The following is a 21,838-nucleotide window of genomic DNA, read 5'->3' as shown; positions in this document are numbered from 1 at the left end:
TTGTAGATAGTTCGTTAAAGGATGAAGTAGTAGGAGTAGTTAGAAAGGGGATAAGATTATAGCTCTTAAGATAGTGGTGACGAAAAAACTATTAATGTAATTAGCTTATATACACCTCAAGTAGGATTAGATAAAGATACTAAATCTAGATTTTGGGACGACCTAGATGAGATATTATAAAACATTCCGCCAACAAAAATGATTTAAATAGGTGGAGAGCTATAGGAGCATGTATAGTAAAAAATGAGGAATATGATAAGGTGTATGCAGTTATGGCTTTGGAATAATAAATGAAGAAGGGAAAACTATATTAGATTTTTTGATAACATATGACCTTATATTAGCTAATACATTTTTTTTAAAGAAAAAAGAACACTTGGTCACTTTAAAAGTGGGAATAATAAATTGTAAATTGACTTTCTTATAATTAGAAAAAAAAAGATAGAAACATTTATAAAGATTGTAAGGTCATTCTTGGAGAAAATTTAACTACCCAACATAAGTTAGTAGTGTTGATATTATAAGGGCTAGTTATTTGTTTGTGTGTAGTTTCCTTACTAATTTTTGGTATGCTGATATTATTCATTTAGAGGAAGGATAGGCATGTAGGGGATTTGATGCCATAAAGCTGAAACGTAATACTAACATCCTTAATCTTTGTATGCCCTACCCGAAGTCTCTTTCTTTGGTCATTTCTAAGCTTTGGACATAAATGAAAGTTTTGTTTTTTAACTTGTATATTTATCTATATTTTGGTATAGTTATTTGTCCAAGAACATAATTTATTTCTAAGCTCTGAACAATTTTAAATTCTAGTTTGATGATACATCTAGCACCAGGAATATAACTATATTTGCCTAATTTAGTGACATAGAAAGATTAGTAATTACTTATTTTTTTGTAGAGTTATGCTTGTCTAATGGATGTTTAAGAAAATTCCTTATTAGGCGATCACATGAATATTGAGATATGCAAATTCTGTAGGGTCTTTCGGGCCGCAAAAATCGCTTTTTGCGTTGCGGAAACCCCGAAATCTCATGCCACCGGATCCGTGCGAATATTAAATTTTTCCATGTACGTGTTTTCTAATCCTAGATCTACTTTAAATCTACATGATTAGGAGTTTATACCTTTGATGCAAAGTCCTTCGCTTATCCCACTCGTCCAAGAAGATGCCGGATCTCAAGGGTGTCAAGTGAACACCCCTCTATGTGTATCCACACGAACAATTAGGTGGAGAGGAAACCTTAGTGTGCTAGCACTGTTTGAGGGTTTCGGCCAAGGAGGAGGAGAGGGAGAGAAGAAGAAGCGAGGAATAATAATGATCGATTATCAAAATAAGAGTAAAAATATGGCTTAAGTATTTTCATCTAATGAAAATACTTAATGCTCATTAACACCATTAATGAGCCTCATTAATGAGCCTTAATGAATATTTAATGAATATTCATTCTTCATTAAATGGCCATTTTGAAACTTATTCGAAATTTGAATCTAAAATTCAAATTAAATTCCATTTATCATTGAATTCAAAATTCAATGAATATAATCATTAAGCCTCACTTGAGTCTAACTCAAGTCTAGCCTCACTTGAGTCTAACTCAAGTCTATCTCAATCAAGTCTTACTCAATTAATCTAATTTGGATTATTCTTAATCCAATTCGGTTCATCACATGAACCTAATCCTCTTGGTTCATCATATGAACCGAATCTTCATCTAATTGTCCTTTGTGTGTGACCCTATAGGTTCTTGTAACGTTGGCAATGCTCCTAAACTCATTTGGAATCATAAGTAATGAGCGGTATCTAGCAACACATCATTACTACCCAAGTTACAAGAATGTTGAGATCCAACATCACCTTGTGACTACTAATTGTGACTCTTCACAATATATGACAATGTCTTTTTATCCTTGACATCTAGATTGATCAATGTGAGACATAGACCGTGTCATCCTCTAATCAATCTAAATCTTGAACTCCAAGTAGACTCACTCTAATCAAATGAGCTCAATATCTCATATTGACTCATTTGGGCATGATCATGCACTTAGTGGTCTCATTCTATCAAGAATAATGATGTCACTCCCGTCATATAGGAGGGATAGATCCCATCTACATCACTCATATCCCTTCGCATAATTTGTTACATACCTAGTAATCGTCTTTATAGTCCACCCAGTTACGGATGACGTTTGACGAAGCCAAAGTATGCAACTCCTTATGTAGGGAACCATGGTGACTTCAGGTCCAAAGACTAGTAGTCATACTAATAGCTACATGAGAAAGTATATGACACTCATATAACGATCCATGATACTTTCTCATGGCGGGTCATTCAGTATACATTCTCCAATGCATACCCATGTGTCAACTTGATATCTCTATATCCATGACTTGTGAGATCAAGTCATCGAGTTGACCTACATGCTAGTCTCATCGCATTAACATTGTCCTTGAATATTAATACTTGACTAGGAATGATTAAGAGTAGCGTTCCCTATATCATCTCACTATCGATTCAACCAATCGATTGATATAGGTAAGAACCTTCTACTCAAGGATGCTATTATACTTAGTTATTTGACACCAATACAAGTAAGTATAATAACCAAAACAAAAGCCTTTATATATATAGGAATATGATACAATAATTCATACGATTGACTCTAGAGCTCTAACTAACAATCTCCCACCAGTGTCGAATCGCTCTAAGGCTCGATGACTGGTGTGACCATCACGCTTTCTACGCCAAAGCCTCGTCAAGGGATCGTGATGTTAGCCTCTGGTACTGTCTCAAATCTCCTCTATCGATGATCTCTCGAATGAGATGGAAGCGTCGTAGTATGTGTTTGGTACGCTGGTGTGAGCGAGGTTCCTTAGCCTGTGCAATTGCTCCATTGTTGTCACAATAGAGCTCTATCGGATCGGCTATGCTAGGAATCACCCCAAGCTCGGTAATGAACTTGCGGATCCAAACTGCCTCCTTTGCTGCTTCTGATGCAGCAATATACCCGGCCTCTGTTGTAGAATCAGCGACTGTGTCCTGCTTCGAACTCTTCCAGCTCACAGCACCACCATTTATGCAAAACACGAACCCAGACTGCGATCGATAATCATCCTGGTCAGTTTGGAAGCTAGCATCACTGTAACCTTTTACAGCTAGCTCGTCATCGCCTCCATATGTCAAGAAATATTCTTTAGTCCTTTTCAAGTACTTAAGAATATTCTTGACCGTTATCCAGTGACTTTCATCTGGATCTAACTACATCGGCAGAAATCCCTTCTTGGAGTTCTGCATGGCAAACCGTAGTAGTACCTTGTCAATATATGCAATCTCCTAGATCTATCTCTATAGATCTTTATGCCTAGAATGTGGGATGCTTCACCTAAGTCCTTCATTGAGAAATAAGTCCCTAGCCAAGTCTTTATAGACTGCAGCAAAGGGATGTCGTTCCAATGAGTAATATGTCATCCAGATACAATACAAGGAAGACAACTGTGCTCCTTACAACCTTCTTGTAGACACAAGGTTCATCTTCATTCTTGATGAAACCAAACTGTTTGATTGCATCATCGAATCGAAGATTCCAGCTCAGAGAAGCTTGCTTTAGTCCATAAATGGACCTATGCAGCTTGCATACTCTGCCAGTATATTGTGGATTTACAAAACCCTCAAGTTGTGTCATGTACACATCCTCGAGCAGGTTTCCATTCAGAAACGCGGTTTTGACATCCATCTGCTAGATCTCATAATCGTGGTACGCTGCAATAGCAAGCATGATCCGAATGGACTTAAACATCGCTACTGGAGAAAATGTTTCATCATAGTCAATATCCTGAATTTACTTGAAACCTTTAGCTACTAGACGACCCTTATATATAAGTCCATCCATGTCAGTCTTTCTCTTAAAGACCCACTTACACCCAATGGGTTTCACCCCTTCAGGTGGATCAACCAAAGTCCATACTTGGTTGGTGTACATGGATTCCATTTCGGATCTCATGGCTTTTAGTCATGACTCAGAATCTGGTCTCATCACAACTTCCTGATAAGAGGTAGCCTCATCCTCAATGAGTACAACGTCATCATGGTCAGACAAGAGAAATGAATATCTCTCAGGCTGACGACGTACCCTATCAGACCTGCGAAGAGGTAGGTCTACTTGAACTGGTTGCTGTTCCTCAACTCCTTGTGGGACAACATCATCCACAACACTTTGTGGTTCCAGTTCAACTTCCATCGAGGCTTCAGTACTATGGTCAATATCTTGAACTTCTTCAAAATCAAACGTACTCCCACTAGTTTTTCTAGAAACAAAATCCCTTTCTAGAAATACCCCAGTCTTAGCCACAACTACTTTGTGTTGACTGGGAGTGTAGAAGTAATATCCCTTAATTTCCTTGGGATATCCAATAAAATAGCACTTATCGGATTTGGGTCCCAGTTTGTCTAAGACTTGACGTCGAACATAAGCCTCACAACCCCAAATACTCATAAAAGACACCTGGGCATCTCTCCCGGTCCATATCCTATATGGTGTCTTTATCACAGCCTTGGATGGAACTCGGTTGAGTATGAAGGCTGCTGTGTCTAGAGCATAGCCCCAAAGAGACATAGGAAGATCTGTGTGACTCATCATAGATCGCACCATATCTAATAGGGTACGATTCCTCCTTTCGGATACACCATTCCACTGTGGTGTTTCAGGAGGAGTGAGTTGGGATAGAATCTCACACTCAGCTAGATAGTCACGAAACTCATGGCTAAGGTATTCACCATCTCGATCTGATCGAAGTATCTTAATACTCTTGCTAAGTTGGTTTTGCACTTCATTCTTGAATTCTTTGAACTTTTCAAAGGATTCAGACTTATATGTCATCTGATACACATAACCATATCTACTGAAGTCATCAGTAAATGTAATGAAGTACCTATAACCTCCTCTGACAGCGATATTGAAAGGGCCACATACATCACTATGTATAAGTCCTAACAAGTCAGTCGCTCTCTCGCTGTGTCCACTAAAGGGAGTCTTGGTCATCTTGCCAGTAGGCATGACTCGCATGTCTCATATGATTCAAAATCAAATGAGTCCAGTAAACCATCTTTATGGAGCTGGGATAAGCGTTTGTCATTTATATGACCTAAGCGACAGTGCCAAAGATAGGTTTGGTTCATTTCATTTGATTTGAACATTTTGGTATTTATGTTATTGATGGGGTTCTCTAAGTCTAGAATATAGAGTCCGTTAATCAGAGGTGCACTACAATAGAACATATCATTTAAATAAACTGAACAACATTTATTCTTTATTATAAATGAAAAGTCTTTCTTGTCCAAACTGATATAATGTTCTTAGTAAGAGCAGGCACATAACAACAATCATCTAATTCTAGTACAAGCCCAGAGGGCAGAGATAGAGAATAAGTCCCTACAGCAACAGCAACAACCCGTGCTCCATTACCTACGCGTAGGTCCACCTCGCCCTTCGTCAATGCTATTTCCTGCACATTAGTACAAATGTGAGAAGCACATCCGGTATCTAATACCCATGATGAAGAAATAGATAGATTGACTTCTATAACATATATACCTGAAGTGGAAGTCTCACTTCTCTTCTTCTTAAGATCTTCTAGGTGCACTTTGCAGTTCCTCTTCCAGTGCCTGGTCTGACCGCAGTGGAAGCAAGCAACATCCTTGGCAACCCCTCCTTTGGGTTTCAATGTCTTGCCTTTGCCCTTGGCTTAGAACTTTCCCTTGCCTTTATGCCTTTGCACCATCAGAATGGAGTTAGGCTTAACCTTCTTAAGGTTGAGCTCAGCAGTTCTCAACATGCTAAGCAGCTCGGGCAGTGGCTTGTCAATTTCGTTCATGTTGTAATTCGCACAAATCGATGTAGCTTTAGCGAGAAGATCGTCATCGCCGACTCGCCAAGGAAATCCCAACCTTTATAGTTTTTCTGCACAATCATCTTGAGTACATATGGACCTACGGAGTCCCGTCTTGCATCTTACACTAAAACAGTGCCCTTGAGATCTCGAATCTCTCGTGCCTTGCTTGTCCTTGATATAGTTGGCGAAGATGTTCAACCGTATCATAAGAACCCATCAACTCGTGTTGCTTCGAAGCTCGTTACGAGCATGAGACATGACACATCTAATGCGTCATCTCGATGCTTCTTGTAAGCATCTCGGTCATCTCGCGTGGCGGTGGCAGGAGGTGCCTCGGGAATGGGTTGCTCCGGGGCGTCTTTCGTTCTGTGTGAGAACTATTTTGATTCTGTGCATCCGGAAGTTAGCTCCATTGAGCTTGTCCTTATCGAGGACAGAACGCAGGGAGAAGGAGTTCGTGTTTGACGACATGGCAATCTACAACAGAAAAATGCAGAAAATAAATATCATATTCCAATTATCATTTAATTAGGCCTTTAATTAAATGATGCTCCCACTGAATTATAGAACTTTTATAGAATCAAGTCAAGGATGTGGTCAAACCACACTTACTAGATTTTAACCAACTAGCTATAATTTCGTGGGATAAGATCCACATCATACTACGCCTTGAGTTAGCTTTAGCTAAATCGCCCAAGACTTAGTATGATTGATAGGTAACTAATTACCAATTACATCTCTATGCAACTCTTGTTTATAGGATCAAGATCCGCATGTATATTAAAACTTGAGTTAGCTTTGGCTAAATCGCCCAAGATTTAATATAAATATGTTTTTGTCCTATCTTCCAACTATTGGATAATGTCTACAGTTAAATCCGATTTAACTAGTTATACTCAATCTAATTGAGTTTATCGTCACCCATGCATTGATAGGCGGTACCAAGATTGTCCCTCCGCACCCTACCAAGATAATATGTGTTGCTCTGCTTTGGCAGATTCAACAACATGTGATCAAGGTAGTGATGGTTATCACGACATGGTAGGCATTTTGAGTTGACATGATTTAGATCTAATCTAATCGTTAATGTGTATCATATACGCGATTTAGATTTAATCTAATCGTGGTGCATCATATACGCGATTTAGATCTAATCTAATCGTGGTGCATCATATACGCGATTTAAATCTAATCTAATTGTTAAGGCACTATTAATTACTCTACTCTAGCATACATCACACACACAAGCAATTAATTAAATTGTGATTAGTCATGGCCCTACTACGATCTTCTCAAGCCAATGAAAAGATCGGATGGTCAACCTAGGGTCAACAGCTTCTCCAAGCTCCTCCCTTTGACCACCATGTGTTGCTCGCACCCTCCTCGTAACTCCTCCTTGAGTGGACCTTCCACCGCTTCAATTTTTGTACATTACAAATTTGAAACTCGAGTTACATTCGAGTCTAAACTATTTACAACAGGAATATAAAATAAAGGAAGGCACGACGTGCAGGTCGCTATCATATACAACACGCACAAACACACAAAATGGTACGCAGGCCATATTATGAATTACAACACATTTTGTCCAATTTTATTGGGTATTTGGGCCATGACCATCATAAAAATTATACATAATTCTAAATTATGTAATTTCCATAATTTCAGTAATTTTACTACTGATTTTTACGATTTTATGAGTCGCAACTTCCCGGCGGTCCCGTATAGCGATTTTCGGGCGCGATCGCTGGACAATGCCCCTTGCGGGGTTAGGGGCAGCGCCCCTTCTCGCGATATGAGTCTCACAAGTGTCCTATGACGATCTTACAACGCCTTGACCCGCTATCCCAAAATATTTTGGGCGAGACCTTGTCGTTTCGGAAGGTGTTTCTCGGTAGTCGAAGCCTACAAGTGTTCAAACACTTGTTGCTTAGCTTCTACTAGAAAAATACCCATAAATTACATAAAAATCGTAAATTTACAGAAACTTACAGATCTGTAATTTTTCATAAAAATTAAAATAAAAACAAGTACATGTTCGCACGTGGCTCTGATACCATTGTAGGGTCTTTCGGGCCGCAAAAATCGCTTTTTGTGTTGCGGAAACCCCGAAATCCCATGCCACCGGATCCGTGCGAATATTAAATTTTTTCATGTACGTGTTTTCTAATCCTAGATCTACTTTAGATCTACATGTTTAGGAGTTTATACCTTTGATGTGAAGCCCTTCGCTTATCCCGCTCGTCCAAGAAGATGCCAGATCTCAAGGGTGTCAAGTGAACACCCCTCTATGTGTATCCACACGAACAATTAGGTGGAGAGGAAACCTTAGAGTGTGCTAGCACTCTTTGAGGGTTTCAGCCTAGGAGGAGGAGAGGGAGAGAAGAAGAAGTAAGGAGGAATAATAATGATCGATTATCAAAATAAGAGTAAAAAAATGGCTTAAGTATTTTCATCTAATGAAAATACTTAATGCTTTTTAACACCATTAATGAACCTCATTAATGAGCCTTAATGAGCCTTAATGAATTTTTAATGAATATTCATTCTTCATTAAATGGCCATTTTGAAACTCATTCGAAATTTGAATCTAAAATTCAAATTGAATTCCATTTATCATTGAATTCAAAATTCAATGAATATCATTATTAAGCCTCACTTGAGTCTAACTCAAGTCTAGCCTCACTTGAGTCTAACTCAAGTCTATCTCAATAAAGTCTTACTCAATTAATCTAATTTGGATTACTCTTAATCCAATTCGGTTCATCACATGAACCTAATCCTCTTAGTTCATCATATGAACCGAATCTCCATCTAATTGTCCTTTGTGTGTGACCCTATAGGTTCTTGTAACGTTGGCAATGCTCCTAAACTCATTTGGAATCATAAGTAATGAGCGGTATCTAGCAACACATCATTACTACCCAAGTTACAAGAATGTTGAGATCCAACATCACCTTGTGACTACTAATTGTGACTCTTCACGATATATGACAATGTCTTTTTATCCTTGACATCTAGATTGATCAATGTGAGACATAGACCGTATCATCCTCTAATCAATCTAAATCTTGAACTCCAAGTAGACTCACTCTGATCAAATGAGCTCAATATCTCATATTGACTCATTTGGGCATGACCATGCACTTAGTGGTCTCACTTTATCAAGAATAATGATGTCACTCTCGTCATATAGGAGGGATAAATCCCATCTACATCACTCACATCCCTCCGCATAATTTGTTACATACCCAGTAATCGCCTTTATAGTCCACCCAGTACGGGTGACGTTTGACGAAGCCAAAGTATGCAACTCCTTATGTAGGAAACCATGGTGACTTCAGATCCAAAGACTAGTAGTCATACTAATAGCCACATGAGAAAGGATATGACACTCATATAACGATCCATGATACTTTCTCATGGCGGGTCATTCAGTATACATTCTCCAATGCATTCAGTATATCCATGACTTGTGAGATCAAGTCATCGAGTTGACCTACATGTTAGTTTCATCGCATTAACATTGTCCCTGAATGTTAATACTTGACTAGGAATGATTAAGATTAGCGTTCCCTATATCATCTCACTATCGATTCAACCAATCGATTGATATAGGTAAGAACCTTCTACTCAAGGACGCTATTATACTTAGTTATTTGGCACCAATACAAGTAAGTATAATAACCAAAACAAAAGCCTTTATATATATAGGAATATGATACAATGAGTCCATACAATAATCGTCATATGATTGACTCTAGGACTCTAACTAACAAATTCAAGATAGCTTCATGTGAAAATAACATGTGAGCGAAGCTTTTATGATGTTGAGAAAAATTGAAAAATCTTAAACATATTTGTTCAAAATAGTGAAAAGGATCAGCTACTCTTGAATTGTTCTGATTCTTCAACTCCAAATGTAAGTGTTGGATAAGAATCATTGTGGAAGCTACCAAATAGGTAGTTGAATGCATGTTGCTAATATCCCATGCTAAATGAACTTTTAAAATTATTAAACACCTGTATTAAATAAATATCGGAACCATATCGGTCTTTGGCATGGTACAATACTATACCAAAACTGTATCATTCTAGTCAAAATCTGAAACTCCGACATGGCTAGATTTTAAATCTTTAGTTCATATATTTATCACTTGATGGATTTTCTCCTTTAGCTTTTCATCTCACATGGGAAGTGACTTTTCTTGTAACAACAGGTACCATCCTGACAAAAATTCCAGCAATCCTGAAGCTTCTGAACTTTTCAAAGAAGTTGCATATTCCTATAGTATCTTGTCAGACCCAGAGAAAAGAAGACAATATGATGTTGCTGGTTTTGAGGTTGGTGTTTTTAACAATTAAGTCAAACTTAAGCCAGAATATTTGTTTATCCACTCTCTTTGCATAGCATTGACCTGGTATGAGAAACATATCTTTAGGCTTATTCATTTTGAAGTTGCTTTTAACCTCTCAGGCCCAAGACTTGCTAACTTTTATCAGCTCACAGGCTTTGTTTTTCATGACAATGCTGTTAAATACTTCATAGAGCCTTCATTATTGTGTTTTCCATATTAGGTTGAACATTATAGCAATTACAATATCGCTTTCTAGTAGCATAAGAAGTAACATAAATAATCATATCAATATAAACTATTCTCATTTTGACGCAACGGTAAAGTTGTTGCCATGTGACCAAAAAGGCCACGGGTTCGAATCTTGGAAACAACCTCTTGCAAAAAAGTAGGGTAAGGCTGTGTACAATGGATCCTTTCCCAGACCTCACATAGCGGGAGCTTTGTGCACCGGGCTGCCTTTTTTTTTTTTATAAACTATTCTCATCTGTTTAGGTGTTTTTTTTTTTCATCTGGTAGTTTTTGTCATGCTAGATTGTTGATTGCCAACTGCTAGCTTCAACTGTATACCAGCTATAACTCAAATTTTAAGTAGGATTGTGTTATCGGGATGAAGGTGAAGAATCTAGTAAATCAGATTGCTTTAGTCTTAGTAACTCAAGCAATTGCATGTCTATTGTGCATAAGAATTTTGTTTTCTTTGTATTTTGCATTATCTATGTCTTCCGCTTGTGATAATAACTCAATTCTGGGAACCTAGAAACTGGATTTCCAACTTCATGTTACCTTATCGCAAATACACAATCTGAGTGACAATGGTTTGAAAGGTCCTTCAAGCATGAAACCAGACTAATTTTCTATAAACCAAGTTGCATATCAAGTATAAATCAGATGATAACGCAAACAGATTGCATTAGTGATAAACTAATTTGTTGGTGCAGTTTCATTGCATGGCATGCCTAGCAATTCCACCAATGCATCAACACAAGGGAGTTATACTATAAGTAGGCTTAGCCTTAAAGGATAGCTCGGTGCATGAAGCTTTCGGCAATGTGGGATCCTGGGAAGGGTTTATTGCACACGCCTGACCTTGCTTTGCGAGAGGCTGTCTAAGACTCGAACCTGTGAGTCTGTGATAGCAGCAACTTTACTGTTGTGCCAAGGCTCTTCTTTAGACTTAGCCATGCATGTAAAAAAAAATCCTAATAAATTAAATCCTTACTAGTGATTGAAATACCGTTTCGATACGGGAGTGAAATTGGCACAATACACGTGACAATTTCGCGTGTGTCATCACATGCGTCATGCGCACGTCCCACGACAAAAGATGGCCGGAGGCATCTCGGAGGCATCCAGTAGTGTCCTACGACGCATGAAGCTTCCTGTTCCAAAGAAAATTAAAACCGATTTAATTAATTCAAACAATTCCCAACTTAAGTGTAATATTTCAAAGAGACTTTGATAAAGCCTAATTAAATTATCCCAATAAAATATATAAAAAATATATTTGAAATTTTAATAAATTTTATTAATTGATATTCTTTTTTTTTATAGTTTTAAATTTTATTTAAAAATTCTAATAGATCAGATTTATATTTTGATAATTTTTTTATTTTTTTTAATTTTTGACTGCTTTAATGTTTAATTGATATTTTATTTTTTATTATTTTAAATATATATTATTTAAATTAATAATTAATTAAATAAATAATTAATTAATTTATATAATTATTATATATAAAATAACATCTTTGTTTTAATTTATATAATTATGATTATTTAATCTGGACGTTGGAGAACTATAGAGTTGACCTAAGAAGAATGTTACAAGAACCACAATGCTTCCATCTGATTTATGCCACTCCTTTTGGTATTAGTAAGGTAATATATTATGATGTAATTTTAATTCGAGTTAGTGATAGATCAATTTTTTTTAGAAAATTATATTTAATTATTTTTTTAATAATGTTAAGTTATTAAAATCAATATATAACTTATTTTTAAATTATACACAATAAACATATTTATTTAATAATTACTATATATAAATAAAAAAATATTGAAAACGTATCGGCACGGTATGATATCGAAACCATATCAGTACGACACGATACGATACCGAAACCGTATTATTCGGGACCGAAATCTCAGCACGGGTCGAGATTTTAAATCTTTATCCTTACCACCAATGTCACAAAAGAGCATGGATGGAAGCATGACCTCATGCTTCTCATTGCCGAGCCTATGACTCTGCTAGTAATGAGAAGTTGAGATGCATGAGCCTTATTCTGTTTTATCTTTTTTCCCTCTAGAATGCCTTTGATGCTGAATTTCCTTTGTTCTAACCCAACATTTGGTAAAAAAATATGATAAAATCAGCTCAGGTTAGTTCCTCTTAAAGAACCAAAGGAAATATGTTTATCATAACTTCTGTCATTCTGTGATTGGCCTATTGAGTCTCGGGTCTGATTATTTCTGTAGGTCTACTCATTCACCTCGGGCTTACTAGAAAAAAAATGGCATGTTTCTTTTTTTAGAATCATATGATATTCCTTTGGATTTGAAAAGTATTACTTGTGCCATTCTTTTGCCAAAAATCTGTTATGAATAGGAAAATTAGAATTATCTTAGGTGGGATTGATATTCCATCTATTCTATTATCTGCATTAATGTAATGCTCTAGAATACCATTTTGTTATATGGTTTATCTTGGCGTAGGCTTTGGAAAGTGAGGGCATGGATATGGAGATTGACTTGTCGAACCTTGGAACTTTCAACACAATGTTTGCTGCCCTTTTCAGGTGACAATCAAACAATGTTATAACCATGGGAACCAATTATTATGCTATTTTCTTCTTATAATGTACTAATTTGTGGAAACCATTAGCAAACTCGGAGTTCCTATCAAAACTACAATTTCTGCTACTGTCCTTGAAGAAGCACTAAATGGAACCATCACAATTAGACCGCTTCCCCTTGGAACATCATTCAATGGAAAAGTATTCATTTTTTGTATCTTGTATTTGACTGAAATCCATATCAACATTGAACTTCCTTATTCTTTTGAATGCTGGTGTAGGTGGATAAACAATGTGCTCATTTTTTTGGTATCACGATTAATAATCAACAAGCCCAGGCAGGGATAGTTGTGAGAGTAACTTCTGCAGCACAAAGTAAATTTAAGGTGAAGAACATAGACAAACTAGTGAGCCATTTGTGATGTCTGGGATAATATGAACTCTCATTATAACCAAATATTGGCTCATGTGCTTGTTTTTGCTCTGCAAAGCTAACTTCTGCTTTGTTCCCTCAGCTACTTTACTTTGAGGAAGCAAACGGTAGCTATGATCTATCTTTACAGGTAATTTTTGCTCTCCAAATGCTCATAATATGTGCATATTTTTGTAAGTTATATTGCTTTTAGATATGGTTATTTTACCCAAAGAAATGATAAATAATTGGCACTCATGGAGGAAAATAAATTTCTATAGCCAACAATCAGTGTTGGTTCCATAAAGAAAACATGGCTAATGGTTTGTGAAGAGTGATTTGATTCTATATAGGTACTCTGCTGCCTAGTTAATCACTCTACCATATATCTGCTACTCCAGTCTGACACTGCCATTATTTGGTCATGCAAACAATATTTATTTTAGCTGAGTTAGCACATTTTAATTGCCATGCCATGCAGATGATAACCTGAGTATTACACACTGCTATGCATTTAGTTGTATTGTACTAGATGCCACCAGATACCAACACACCCTTATCCTATAGTCGTCTTGTGTTGGATGGTTGTTGCGTTGTTGATAAATATATTAAACATAATTTATCCTATTTGGTATATGGTTGCTGCTAGAAAAACTTCAACTCTCAGGATACTCTTGAGCTCATGTGGTTTGATTTGGTAAATGATACAATTCAGCAAATTGTTAATTGGTACAAATGATAAACAATAAACGTACAAATGATAAGCAATAGATTAAATTTTGAAATAGTTTACTTGGTATTTGTACAAGTTACAAATACATTAATCCTATATACTAGGTAAATGTTGGTTCAAATTTTTATCTACATGGTATTTTGCTATTTTCATTCATTGATTTAAATATTTCTAATCCTTATCTTTTTTTTTCATTTTAAATTTGCATATTTAGATCAAGTTTCAAAATCTTGAGCGATGCTGGAATTTTGGTCTTTGACTGGAACGACACATGGCAACGTTCGGATATATAGTGTTAGTGGCGAATTGGAGGTGAAAGGAGGAAAAAGATGAAGAAAAAAATGAACATAAAGACAACTATACACTTAAGTTTGGACTTCATGTTTCAACTAGAACATCGCCACAATCTAAAAAATAACAATATTATAGCAAATTATCTTACATGAGACATTGTTTGTTCCGAGTAGTATCAAGTTTCGAAAATTTACTAGAATGTTATGTTTTTTCAAGGAAAGTTTTGAATTTTTCATGTTATATTTTGGTTATTGGTGACAATTTTACTCATCCAATCAAGGTTTAAGGTTTCATTCCGTGCCGGTTAACACAGGCAAAACATTTTCTTTTGCTCGTTGATTGACACATGGAATGGCATGAGATACGACCATGTGCAATCAAACGAAAAATGACTAGGGTTCTAGTTCTTCGATGAGATTTCTTCAAGGTTTATCTTTTTGCCTGCCTTCATCTGACTCTTCCTTCGTCCATATCTTCTTCCTCCTCCTCCACATTCATTGGTATTTCCTAATGTCTTCCGCCTTCATTTCTTCGTTCAAGACACAAGGAACATTGTCTACTTTCATCCTCCTACGAGCTCCTTTTTGTCCTCCTACGAGCTTCTGCCCAAATTGCTTGATCCGTAAGGAGTATGCAAGGAGTGTCTTCTGATATGAATGCTCCTCTTTATCATCCTCTTCTTCCTTCAACTCTTCTTCTTCTTTCCCCTCCTTGAAGTGACCAACGCCCATCTGAAACAGAATTATATTGTTCCAAAACAGTATTGTTGGGTCTCTGAAGGAAATTTGAAACAGGTCATAACATCCAATAGTTGCTAATTTTTATGTACCTATTTGTTTTGTTGATTCAGGAAGACAGTGAGAAGACTGGCAAAATGACATCTGCAGGAATGTACTTTTTACATTTTCAAGTTTACCATATGGATTCTGTGGTTAACACGGTTTGCTCATCAACTACCTATGGATCCTTATTGTTGTAAAGAATAGGTTGAAATATCCAGTAAAAGAGTTTTATGGTTTATTTTTTGCTTTTGCAGTTAGCTATGGCGAAAGATCCTGAAGCTGCTTTTTTCAAAAAGTTGGAAGGTCTCCAGCCATGTGAGGTGTCTGAATTGAAGCCAGGCACCCACATATTTGCTGTTTATGGTATGCAATGTTTGCCCGTCTTTTTTCCTTGTTTTATATCTTGGTTTACTCAAAAGTTTCATATGTTATTCAAATCTCTTATGTTTTCCATATGTTATTCCAGGTGATAATTTTTTCAAATCTGCCGCATATACCATTGAGGCTGTGTGCGCTAAATCATATGAAGATACCACAGAGAAACTCAAGGAAATTGAGTCTAAACTTTTAGCAAAGAGAACTGATTTAAGGCAATTTGAAATAGAATATAGAAAGGTAAACGTTGGGATTCATAGGCATTAATTTACAATACCTTGTGGATGAATTCTATATTTCCTTGTGGCTGTTCAGGCACTTGCACAGTTTCAGGAGGTGACAAACAAGTATAGCCAAGAGAAACAATGTGTAAGTACTTATTTAATTCCACAGAATCACTTAGGCTTAGTTTTTCAGAACGTTGTTTTTGTTTAATCTTAAATAGCCATTCAATATTCAGAAATACACTCATATTGAGATAGTGTTTTTCAAAATAATTAAATGATTTCATCTTTCCCTGCTCCTAGATTTGAGTAAAATGATGACCATATTTATTTTCTGTTATATTTCTTCTGATTGAACCTTTGTTAACTTCCACAATCCTTATTCATTATTTTTCCTTGGAAGTGCAATTCTTGGAAGTTCAGTTCATGTTCCTTCTAACTGTATGATATTTTGATTTAGCCTGAATTTTCTGTCTGATCCTTGTTGACATGTTTTTAAATTAAATTTGAGTCATTTGACTAGAAAAAGTTGGCAAATGTAGTATATAAGTCTTTACAAGCTGAAGAATTGCAATAATTCGCCATAGTAAAGTGGGCTACCAGATTCAAACTTGCCTTTAGCAATGCACTTTACCCTATTTATTGGATTAAACATATATAGACCATCTAAGTTTTGCACCTGAACAAATTTTCTCAATCTTATACATCCAAAGTGCTTAAAAGAGATCAGAATACAAGGTCATATGTTTACCTTAGATGCATATTCTGAAATCAATGGAAGTAGAAAAGAATTATGAAGAAATCTGTGTATCCTTCATTGAAAGATGATATGATTATATATATACAACTCTATGATCTCTACCTTAGGAAAAAAATCCCTATAAATAAGTTAAATAATTAGATCATACCTAATTTCAAAGATTATGATTTTCTTATTTTTTACGTAATCTTTATCATCTCTTTTCGATATTATTTTGATTCCTTATTTTCCATGATCTCTTTCCAACCCTCCTCCTCAAGTTGGTAAATGAATATCGATCATTCTCAACTTGGACACATTTTCTTCAGCAATGGTTTAGTAAGAAGGTCAGCATCTTGTGATTTTGAAGGCACATAGTAAAGATGAATCTTCCCATATTCAATCTTAGCTTTTATAAAGTTTCTGTCGATTTGAACCTGCTTCATCTGATCATGTTGAATAGGATTGTGAACCACTGCTATAGTTGATTTACTATCACTATGCAACTTCAATTTGTCTTCAAATTGAACATGTAGGTCTGACAATAGTTGTTCAATCCAAATTAATTTACACATCCCTTGTGCGATGGCTCGATATTCTGCCTCTGTACTACTCCTTGAAACAATTGTTTGTTTCTTGCTCTGCCATGTAACAACATTAGCCCAAACTTTAGTGCAATATCCAATAGTAGACTTGCTATCTTCAAGTCAGCCAGCCTAATCAACATCGACAAATCCTTCAACTATTCTCTTCCTGGTATATTTCCTTTAGTAGATCGATGGTATATTTCCTTTGTGAAATGAAAATCCCGGTTTTGTTTCTAGCTATTTCCATTCCAAGGAAACATTAAAGTCTTCCAAGGTCTTTTACCTTGAATTCAGATTGTAGCAACCTTTTGAGGTTTGCAATCTCATCATTGTAATCGCCCGTGATCACCATATCATCAACATACACATTCAAAATAGCTTTTTTTTTCCCATCCCTTTTGATGAAGAGAGAATGATCTGCTTGACTTTGTATGTACCCAAAACTTTTCATGACCGTGCTGCTCCCTAGGAGATTGTTTTAATCCGTATAGGGACTTCTTCAACTTGAAAACACCATATGTTTCCTTGTTCTCGAACCCGGGGGTATCTTCATATAGACTACTTTATTAAAAGTCCCATTTAGCAATGCATTTGAAACATCTAATATTCCCAATCTAAGTTTGTTGCAATGAATAGAAGCACTCTTATAGAATTTAACTTTGCAACAGGTACAAATGTTTCCTTATAGTGAAGAACAATATGTCTGTGTATACCTGAGCCACCAAATGTGCTTTGTATATCTCTATCTTGCCTTCCAACCCTATTTTAATTGAAAAAATTCATTTACAACCTACTACCTTCTTTCCTTTGGACATATTTACTATTTTCCAAGTCTCAATATCATTCAATGTTTTCATTTCTTCAAAAATAGCATCCCTCCACCTTAAATTTTTTTAAGACGTTGTATATATTTGTAGGAATCTCCACATGATCAAGTTGAGTGACAAATGTCAAATGATTGTTGGCCAACCGATCATAAGATACATACCTTTCAATTGGATGTTGAGTACACATTCGTGTCCCTTTCCTCAGAGCAATTGGAATGTCTAGATCATCTATAGGAACATTTCCTTGTGGATTTTGTTGTGGATCCACCATCGGTTCTGATGATTGGACTTGCTGAGTAACTTGAGGCCTTCTTGAATAAAGAATTGATTCATTTTGTTGTTGTAATGGCTGCAAAAATTCTAAAGGTTCTTGAGTGATTACATCATGTGATGATGAAAGTGGGGGAATCCCAATGAGTAAGGGTGATACAAGTAAACAGATTGAAGGATCCCAATGATTAGCTTCCCTTGAATTCTCCCCCCTGAAGATAAACATTGGAATAGAAGGATTCATCCTCTAAGTAACATCAGGACACAGAATTTTCTTGTGATAGGATTGTAGCACTTGTATCCTTTTGAGTGGGTGACTAGCCAATGAAGATTCATTTAATGGCTTTTGGGTCAAGTTTTCCATGTGCAAGACTGTTGTCATGTACAAACACGGGATACTTTTGGTGGGAGAGAGTTAAAATGACAGATTTAAGGGAATTCCTTTTTGAGACAATTGATTGATGTTTTAAATTTAAGGACTTTTGATGGAAGCTTATTGATGAGGTAGGTTGCAGTTAAGATGGAATCACCCCAAAAGTGATGAGGGATAAAGTTGGTGAGCATAGCAGATCTTGCCACTTCTAATAGATGGTGATTTTTCGGTTATGCAATCCCATTTTGTTGAGGTGTAGATGGAGATAAGCTTTGATGAAAATTGTCATTTTGAATAAGGTAATCTTTAAGGTTGTGAGCAAAGTATTCTCTCCTATTATCTGTGCGGAGTATGTGGATGTTAATTGGAATAAATTCCTTATCGTTTTATGAAATTGTGGAAACACGAACTGAACATCAGATTTATGTTTTAGGAGATAGACCCAACAGGTACAATTATGGTGATTTATGAATGTGATGAATCATCTCTTGCCTGTTAAATCCCCTACCCTAGCTGCCTCCCAAATATCACTAAAAACTAGGTGAAATGGTTTAGAAGATTGATAATTGTGCATTGGATAATTTTTTTTGGTTTGCTTAGCAAGAATGCATGACTCATAGTGAAAAAAAGATGGATCGTTATTAAGGAATGATTGTGGATGCAAGTGTTTTAAATATTGAAAACTTAAATGTCCTAGATGCCTATGCCATAAGAGTACCTCTAAATTTATTGAACTAGACATAGAGAGAGTAACTGGTGGCTTTGGTTGCAGGGAAGAACTAGTGAGTTAGTAGAGGCCTCCTCATTCTTCAGCATTGTCAATCATCTTCCCCGAAGACGAATCCTAAAATACACAATGATCATAAAAAATGTTACTTTACCATCTTGACCCTTAGTTATTTTGCTAACAAATAAGAGATTGTATTTTAAACATGGAACATGCAAGACATATTTCAATTGAAGTCCTTGAATAAGAACATCTCCAATCCCTGCCACTGTAATTGTATTTCCATTTGCTACTTAAACTTTCACATGTTTTGTAATTTGAAAATTTTATGCATTGCCCCGTCATGTGATCAGATGCACCAGTGTCAACAATCCATTTATCTTTATCATTCATTTGTGATAATAAGGTTGATGAGATATTACCTCGTTGGACTATTGTAGCCTTAAATGTGGAGTCCAAAATTTCAGGATTTTGGTTTTTGTGGAATATGGACTTCAAAATCTCTACTTGTTCATGAGTAAAAGGTGTGGGAGGAGTCTTCTTTAGCTCACTGGATTCAGTTATGTGAGCTGATGTTTTCTTATCCTTTAATTTTGTGGCTTCCAAATTTGGGGGTTTTCCATGAAATGTCCCAACAAGTTTTTTTGGTGTGATTTGGCTTCCAACAATGCTCACACTATAGTTTATTTTCTCTTTGTTTATGAAATCGTGGTCGAGTGGCTGCCAAGGCAGATCCTTGCGGTTGCTCTTGTGTGACGTTAAGAGTGGAAGACTTCATCATAACTTTCTACTGCTTGCTTCTCGTCAATCTTCAGAAAATACTTCACGGAGTGAAGGAAGAGGTTTGACTCCCATAATACGACCTCACACTTCATCCAAGCCTTTGTTGAGGCCTTGAAGAAAGTCGAATATCAAATATTTTTCAAGGGCCTTGTTATACAACACTCCATCTTCAACACACATCCATGAGATCATGTAAAAGAGATCCATTTCTTGCTATAGATCAATCAGCTAGTTGTAATACTCAGTCACTGATATTGATTCTTGCTTCATGTTCCGCATATTTGATCAAATTTCAAAACATTGGCATGTGTTTTGAAGATGTGAGTACATCTCTTGGACTACCTCCAGATTTCTTGAGCATTCTTGTAGAATAGGTAAGTCCTTCCAATTTGAAGCTCCATTGAATTAATCAACCAAGTCATAACAATGGAATTTTCGGCTTCCCATGCATTGTACGTTGTATCACTAGTTGCTGGGATTGGTATTTCACTAGTTAGATAACCTACTTTTCCTTTTCCTCGAATCACCAAAAGCACGGATTGAAATCATTCTCTTAAATTTGACCCATTCAGTTTGTGTTGGGTAATCTGCAAAAAATGATTCATACCCGAAGTTGTAATGATGGTTCCAAGAGAATTTGACAAATCCATGATCGAACTCTTGGTGTGATCGGAACTTTGCTCTGATTCCATGAAATCAATGGAAGTAGAAAATAATTATTTTTTAAACCTGTGTATCCTTCATTGAAAGATGATACAAGTATATATATACAACTCTATGATCTCTACCTTAGGAAAAAATCCTTATAATTAAGTCAAATAATTACATCATACCTAATTTGAAATATTATGTTTTTATTCCTTATTTTATATAATCCTTATCATCTCTTTCTTCTCTTTCCAACGTATTGAAGGGGAGCCTTGGCGCAATGGTAATGTTGTTGCTTTGTGACCAAATGGTCACGGGTTTGAATCCTGGGAATAGCCTCTTGCAAAAAGCAGGGTAAGGCTGTGTACAATGGATCCTTCCCCGAGACCCCGCATAGCGGGAGCTTCGTGCACCGGGCTGTCCTTTTTTTTCTTTCCAACGTATTCCTTGTCCATCGCACACTCCTTTCTAAATGCCTTTTGGAATGAATGATACTCCATATAGTTCTTCTCAAAGAAAGTTCATTCTTATACATTTCGCTATGATCTTTTAATACAATACAAATATGTTCTCGACTAAATGCAGCTAACATATATTTATAAGTTCTATACCAACAATTGTTACATGTTTCGCTATTGGTGTCACTAGATCAGAGGTCTTCTCTGCAGCATGCAATGCAAATTTGCTATTTTACGTCATTTGTTGCTTCTGCTTGTGTAGATTTAGAAAGTAATATTGTGATGCTATTTTTAGCTCTTGATTTGTAAGAACAAGTTCCCCTCTTAGTGATGCATCTTGTATCGCTGTTTTCAATGAACATGCTTTCTACAGTTGAGCATATACTGGTACTGTCATTTTCTTATTTACCCTGCTGGAGCTAGATCTTGTCTTGTGTTACTGATAGCTCCACAATCAGCTCTCAATGGGTTCCATTTATGCAAACATTATAGCTGCTTTTGCCATGATTTTTTTGAATCTATAAAATTTTCTGCTATCTGTTATTGTCATGTAGTTG

At 36.2% G+C, this 21,838-nt stretch overlaps 1 protein-coding gene across 1 annotated transcript in view; it reads left to right on the top strand.

Moving 5' to 3' along the window:
• Nucleotides 1-21,838, top strand: part of LOC121984414 (chaperone protein dnaJ 15-like) — a 30,158-nt gene that overhangs the window by 7,694 nt on the left and 626 nt on the right. The window contains exons 2-10 of the mRNA XM_042537334.1: nucleotides 10,117-10,240; nucleotides 12,970-13,052; nucleotides 13,139-13,250; nucleotides 13,331-13,435; nucleotides 13,565-13,612; nucleotides 15,339-15,428; nucleotides 15,525-15,633; nucleotides 15,737-15,885; nucleotides 15,961-16,014. Of these exons, the coding sequence (XP_042393268.1) occupies nucleotides 10,117-10,240; nucleotides 12,970-13,052; nucleotides 13,139-13,250; nucleotides 13,331-13,435; nucleotides 13,565-13,612; nucleotides 15,339-15,428; nucleotides 15,525-15,633; nucleotides 15,737-15,885; nucleotides 15,961-16,014 (874 nt within the window). The remainder of the gene's footprint in view (nucleotides 1-10,116; nucleotides 10,241-12,969; nucleotides 13,053-13,138; nucleotides 13,251-13,330; nucleotides 13,436-13,564; nucleotides 13,613-15,338; nucleotides 15,429-15,524; nucleotides 15,634-15,736; nucleotides 15,886-15,960; nucleotides 16,015-21,838) is intronic.

This window comes from Zingiber officinale, chromosome 5B (assembly GCF_018446385.1).
Source record: "Zingiber officinale cultivar Zhangliang chromosome 5B, Zo_v1.1, whole genome shotgun sequence".
NCBI lineage: Eukaryota > Viridiplantae > Streptophyta > Magnoliopsida > Zingiberales > Zingiberaceae > Zingiber > Zingiber officinale.
The sequence above is the reverse complement of the archived record's forward strand: the minus strand, read 5'-3'. Positions and strand labels throughout refer to the sequence as shown.